The sequence below is a fragment of the Typopeltis vanoorti genome, chromosome 8 (assembly GCF_054136105.1).
Source record: "Typopeltis vanoorti isolate ZY-2024b chromosome 8, IOZ_Tvanoo_1.0, whole genome shotgun sequence".
In the NCBI taxonomy this organism is placed as follows: domain Eukaryota; kingdom Metazoa; phylum Arthropoda; class Arachnida; order Uropygi; family Thelyphonidae; genus Typopeltis; species Typopeltis vanoorti.
In genome coordinates this window covers 29813581-29820510 of record NC_143556.1, presented here as the reverse complement: position 1 = coordinate 29820510, position 6930 = coordinate 29813581, and the positions used below count along the sequence as shown (strand labels likewise).

At 36.1% G+C, this 6930-nt stretch overlaps 1 protein-coding gene across 2 annotated transcripts in view; it reads left to right on the top strand.

Annotated features, from left to right (window-relative positions):
• The first annotated feature begins 416 nt into the window (after positions 1 to 416).
• LOC150103897 (stomatin-2-like) overlaps positions 417 to 6930 on the top strand; it is a 119561-nt gene continuing 113047 nt past the window's right edge. For both annotated transcript variants that reach the window (XM_090397168.1, XM_090397167.1), the window contains exon 1: positions 417 to 590. In XM_090397168.1, the coding sequence (XP_090253294.1) occupies positions 500 to 590 (91 nt within the window). In that variant the 5' untranslated portion in view covers positions 417 to 499. The remainder of the gene's footprint in view (positions 591 to 6930) is intronic.

The following is a 6930-nucleotide window of genomic DNA, read 5'->3' as shown; positions in this document are numbered from 1 at the left end:
TCGAAAGATTTTTGAAACATTAAAAAAAAAACGAAAAACAAATTTTGAAATGACAAATTATAAGCAAGAGGTCGCTGACGAACACTTGTCATTACTATGTGCTTATGAGCTCACTAAAGCCATCAACCTTAAACTTCCTTTCTGTCAGCAGATTTTCATCGTTGCTTCATCCCACATCCTTCCTCATCCTCACTTCCTCTGCTGTGAGAGAAAAGAAAGAAAAAGAAAAAAAAAAAACGAAGGATAAAAATCAGAGTGCCCTAGTGACGAGCCCAATTCGACGTGCCAGCTGGCAACGCATCTCTTTTCCACTACGATACTTCCGACGTTACGTAGTCGTTGCTATGGCAACGGCACGGGTTCCGTACGGCATGTCACTGAAGCAGCGCACGGCACTGTTCGGAAAGCTCGGGCTGTGTGTGTGTGTGAGAGAGAGTGAGCGAGCGGTGACGTCCAACCCTAGCAATACCGCCTTATGAAGAGTATCACTTGAATCTGCATGCCAGTGCAAGTCACCCCCGAACCCGAGAAGGGCAAAGTGATGTATGAACAAAAGGGGAGAAACAGCGTGGAGATTAGGAATTTTGGAGGTAAGCTTTCTCGCTTGTTTTCATATATAAAGTCGTGGCGGTCATTGGCTTTGTGGGCTGTTATTTCGGCTGCTGCACATCAATACGGGCTTCTGAGGAAATGTAGGAGATTTTGCCGATACCCTAACTAGCTAAGGGATGCATTGAGTTATGCGAAAACGGATGCTTATTTAACCGAGACTGAAGAAAGCATCTGTTGGTTCAGTAATTCAGTTTCGTTAGTTTTACGGCAACAAAAATTTATCTTTTAAAGATCAATATCCGATTGGCTCCGCTATTTCATTATTCTTTGTGCTTGCGGACATATTTGAACAACTGCAGTGCTTTTGCTAAGCAACCGAACTTCAATAGAACGAATATTTGATAAAGGTTTAAAATCTAAATTTAAGCGATGACTGAATGCGCACTTTGATATCAATATTGCTTCCTTTGTGTCTTCCGCATTCCTCTATGCAATATAAAACTCTGTACAAGATTGAACTAGAGCCCGTGATCTTTTTTCTTTTCTTTTTTTGAAAATAAAATGAAAATTTAATGACACTCTATTTTCAAAAAATAGGGAAAAGTTTATATAAATAAAATAAGATTATTCTATAATTAAATTGAGCTTGCATTATTCTAATTATATTGTCTTTTGCTTGGACAGATTCCCCTCCAGTTCCAACTCTTGCTGTTATTGTGGTTATCCACAGCAATCAGTTTCCAAATCCACTTTTTAAACATCACGCGAGCTTTGTTTCTTACACTAGCAAAATCAGATCATACTGAGAATCGCCAATACTTAAATGATCAGATCATATTGGCAAGTGCAGACACTTCTTTATCGCAAATGAATGAATTAATTACTCGAATCTACTTAATATTTTAATTAACATAATCAAATTAATTTTTCTACTTTTCATGCAGTCAAATTAAATTCTTTTGGTTAACGTTATCTAATTAACATCAACATCTCTAAAGAAAAGCCTAACATTACTCTCTATATGAAGCATAATGCTTTTATAATCCCTGCTATCTGATAAGGATATCAGATATAATATATAATATATATAATATATCTGATATAAGTGTAGGGTAAAAATTTATGAGTTAATTGCTCTCGGCCCGAGTGGGCGCAAGTTATAGATCGTTTTCTGATTTTTTGATATAGGATGGCCTTTGGTCTCCTATTGAAGATATTTACAGAAATTCGTTTCGTCACTTAAAAAAAATTAATTTGCTATTGCTATGTGAACCTATAAAATAAACTTTAAGGTGTCTTAGATCTTACTTTAAGAAATTCTTTAACTGATTGAAAAAAAACAAATGCAAATACTTTTCTGATATAAAAAATAATAAATTTTCAGTTATTTTATAATATTTTATTTAATTTTTAAAGAAAACAGCAAATTATTTTTTTTTTTTACATTACGTTATGAATTAAGCTTTTCTAATACTTTCAGTATTTTGTAATGCAATTTTGCTAAAATTTACATAATATTGTAGAACAAATAAAAATGGAATTGCAGAAATAGAAAAACAACTAATAATGCGACAAATACATTAAAATAATAAAGCATAACTTACTTTTATTGTTTTCATGTATTTACACTTTTCATGTAAATTGTCAAGTTCTGCAGATTATAGCTAGCACACGTATATATTTTTTTATCTATATCAACGTTATACAACACTGAAAGCAAACGAAATCTTAATTTTGTGATTTGTTATGAGAAGCTATAGAATAAACTTTCAGGTGTCTTTGAACTTACTTTAAGAAATTATTTAAATAACAGAAAAAAAAACAAAGGCAGATTCTTTTTAAATATAAAAACAAGTTTTAATTTATTTTATATTTATTTTATCTTTTTTTTACATTATGTTACGATGAAAATAAACCTTTTTAATAATTATTAATATTCTGTAATTAAATTACAGAATTTATACAGAATAAGTGTATGTTAAAATTATTATTATTATTATTATTATTATTATTATTATTATTATTATTATTATTATTTAAAAGATGAATCCGCCTTTTCAAATAAGCCTATTAGAGACAACAAGAACGATAATAATGGTAAATACTTTTGGTGAGAAAGATATACAGATACCTTTCAAAAAGCCTATAGACCGATTATATTAGTTACTAATAGAGGTGTTATTAGTAGTATTTAGTAATCTGTTTATTTATTTTTGGTGCAGTAATTAGTAAACTTCTACTGGAATTAAAATATACCTTCTGCACGAGCACACTTTTTAATAAAGCGAATATCTCGAAACTTTTTTTTTTGTTACCTTTATATTCAACCAAATTCTTTACTTATTTTATCATTTCTTGTTATCAATAAATCTTTATTCAAAAATATAAAAAATATGAGTCCTTTAAGTTATTTCTAAATTTTAATTAATATGTGGTTATAAGCCATTTAATTAAAATAAATATAAAATAAATGGAATATCCAACTCTTTTATTTGCGTACTGATTTACAAAGTTATAAATTTTTAGCACTTGTGCATTTTGTATAAATAAATAAATTTAAATTTTGTATAAATAAATAAATTTAAAGAGTTTTAAGGTTGCCAATACACTGATACCGAAGCGTTTTTTGATGTTCCTGCAGAAAGGATCTATCCAAAAACGAATAACATGAGTTGCCTTGAATCTATTACACAGGACAACATCCATATTATTTCAGATCGATGAAATACCCTTATGCTTCCCTCAAAAACCAGAAGTGTAAAAAAATATATATACTGTATATAAAATAAAACATGAGATGTTAGCTATGTTGGGCCCAGTTCAAGCGAAATAACACATGAACACAAACAAAAAAGCCGACGAGAAAAAAGAAATGGGAAGGCTTTTCTTCACAAAAGTGAAACGTGTTGTTAGAAATAAGTTAAAAATGCGCTGCTGAGAATACTTACTTTAATTATTGTAATACTTTGGATACCTTCACCAAAGCTATGAAGGAATGAGGGGTGATAGAGAATTATTCCTGAGTGCCAAATTTAAGTTAGATAGGGTTGTGATCTGATGACAGCTCATTAATCGTTTGCAGCTGATATCTGACATTTTGTTGGATAGCAATATACGGACTGCCAAAAGGACCATGATGAGTAGGTTCTGTGGGACCTGCTATTGCAACATAATTGAACCTCATGTAATTGTTCAGTATACGACCGTATACTATTGGCAATTTTGCTGTTTCATGCTGAATGCTTGGCATTTAAATCTCTTGCAATAATGGTGGAATGTTTGGTACTTGGAATGGCGTCTAGATCCGCTATCAGTTAAGTTTTACTCGATGAGTTGTATTTTGCATAGATTTGAAGTTTTCGTCACAAGATGACGAAGTTTACATTGTTGGTGTAAACTTCAATGCATTGTTACCTCTTGGTTTTTGGTTTGGGGATGGGTTATGGCATTATGTTTAAGGTAGTTTTTAATATAGATGGCAGTACCACACCTCTGGAATCGAGTCTGTCATTTCTATACATGGTGTATCCTAGTAATTTCGGATTGTTTGCTATCCTAAAATGCGTCTCACTGATTATAATTACACCAGGGTTGTATCTGATTGCGAATTCTTGCAGTTGAAGGATTTTGTTGATGAGACCTTTGGCATTCCAAGTGGCGATCAGAAGAGAGTTTGGTAGAATTTTGTTTCTATTCAATACTAAGTGCAGTTAGAATAGGGTGGGTCTCTTGCAGAAATCGTTTTGTGGAAATCAATGATCGGCTGGATTCACTAAAATCTTGTGACATGTAGCTAATGAAGCGGTTATGACCGCAGTGAGGTTGGGATTTATTTGTTCATGGCGTGTCGATTTCTTGGAACGTACCGCATCTGCGTAAGTTTTGTTAAGTGATAGCTTTCCTTCCTGATTGGTAGAGTTCATTTGAGTTGGAGGATGATCAGTTTGATTAACAAGGGTGGACAAATGGGAGAGGGGCTGTGCACTTCTTCCCCTCCATCGATTTTTTGGATAGAAATTACATCCTTTCTAATTGGTAGGATGAGGTACGCTTTCATTGGCGCATTTGCCAAGTTGGTTTGGCACAGGAGTTAGTTGGATGATTTTCACCACACTGGAGACATCTATGGTCGGCGCTACACAGCTTCTGGCCGTGCCCAAATTTTTGGCATCTATGGCATTGCTCGGATGATGTTCTCTTTCTAATGGGTTCAGTAGTAATTCTGATTCCGCAGATTGAAATTAATTCATAAATTTCTTTCTGAGTGTTGTTAATTTCCACTAACACAAGTGGCATTGGCTATTTTCCGTTCTGTTCATCTGGCTCACCTTCTGAGATTTTTTAAGTTTCCAGATGGAGTGATCCGCAGGGGTAATAGATGATCTCATTTCCCCATTGCTGATTTCTGTGACTTTTGAGAGCTTCTCTGACTGAGGTATTCAGTTTATTGAGGAGTTTTTTGTTTTGTATTGAGGGCCATGCGTGTTATGATATATTTTCTTTGCTTTATAATTCTCTCTAATTTTATTCATGATATCTTCTGGAAAACGATTATGCTTGAAGGCAGTCGTAGTTTTGGCGACTGCTGCTAGAGCTTTATTGATTTGATTTGTTAAGTTATTCACTGCTTCATCTATCTCTTCATTTTTGTGAATGATTGGTACTGGGCCGATGTGTTCTGGGAGAATTTTGGATAGCTTGTCCCATGCTATGAAGAAGTGCAGGGGGGGGGTTGATATTGGTTGCTGAGTTTAAGCAGGATGGGGTTGTGGTCTGACGATAGCTCGTTGATCGTGTCTAGTTGATAATGATATCTGATATTTCTGAAGATAGCGACGTCTAGTATATCTGATCTGCCATGAGGGCTATGATCACTGAGTCCCGCTACTGCGACTGAGTTATGTGTTATATAGTTGTTTAGTGTGGGACCGTTTCTGTTGATTGTGGTGATGAACCGTGCTGTGTGCTTGGCATTTAAGTTTCCTGCTATGATGGTGGAGTCTATGGAGCCGAGGATGGCGTCCAAGTCTGCCATCAGTAGGGGGTGGGGTTGCTTGGTGAGTTTAGGCTGTATATATTTTGAGTCTGCCAGCATTGTTGGTGTGCACTAGCCGGTTACCTCCAGATTGGTGGTTTTATGGGTTGGTTATGACATTGTGCTTTAGATAGGTTTTGATGTAGATTGTAACTTATTTGCCTCAGCCTCTGGTGTCGAGTCTGTCCTTCCGGTACAAGGAATATCCTTTTAGTTTTGGGTTATTTGCAGGTCGGAGGTGCGTTTCGTTGATTAATATTATGTCTGGATTGCGTCTGTGTGCGAACTCTTGTACCTCCACTATATTGTTGCCAAGATTTTGTTTTTTATTCATGATTGAGGGCGGTCAGAATGGAGTGGGTTCCTTGCAGGAATCTCTTCGGGGAAGATGGTGATGAGCTGGTTTCATTGAATTCAGTGAGCATAGTAGCTAGCAAGGTAATCAAGATTGCTGCTATGTTGGGGCTTGTTTGGTCGTTAATTTGGTCGCTGTATTCTTTGAGCTCACTGCTCCCGCATAGGTTTTGGTTGGGGATTGTGTTCTTTCCTGAGTTATCGGGATTGGATTTCTTTGCGCTGGTGGAGGATGATCACCATGGTTACGTAGAATAGCATTGTGTGTGTGTGGGGGGGGGTGGTTGGGTAGTTCTTACCGTCCCACGATTTTTCGGATGGAGGCTGCAACCTTTATAATTGGTGGGATGAGGCCCGCCTCAGTTGGCACATCTGGCAGGTGCGGTTCTTGGCTTGGTGCAGGTGATGGTTTTCACCGCCTTTTAGGCATTTGTATTCTTCTTTGCATAGCTTTTGGGCATGGCCAAATTTTTGGCATCTATGGCATTGCCCTGCTGAACAGAACATTGTTTTTGGGAGTGGTTCTATGGTAATCCTGAGACTGCAGATTATGGTTACTTCGTAAATCTGTTTTTGGATGTTGTTAATTTTGACCAGTGCTAGTGGCATTGGTTTTTTTGTCTGTTCTGTTCTGTATATCCTGCTTACGTTGATTGGGGCAGACCCTGGTTGATCAGGTCTGCAGAAATCTCATCAGATGTGATGTCCTCGGAGCACCACCTTCAAGTTTCTTTCGCTACTTAGAGCGAAGGTGTGATATTGTAGTTTAGAGTTGTTCATCATTTTTGTCATCTGTCTGTAATCAGTAACAGTGGTAGGTTGGATTTTTACCCCCTGATCTGTAATTTTCGCCCAGGAGCAGGAGATATTTTGTTCCCTGAGGATCAGTGAGACTGAGATCCACTTTTCTTTGTCTCGTAGAATTAAGGTGAGGTCCTTTTCTTTGTTGTTTGGGAGGTTTTGTGCAGATGAGTCCTCCTCCATGTGGT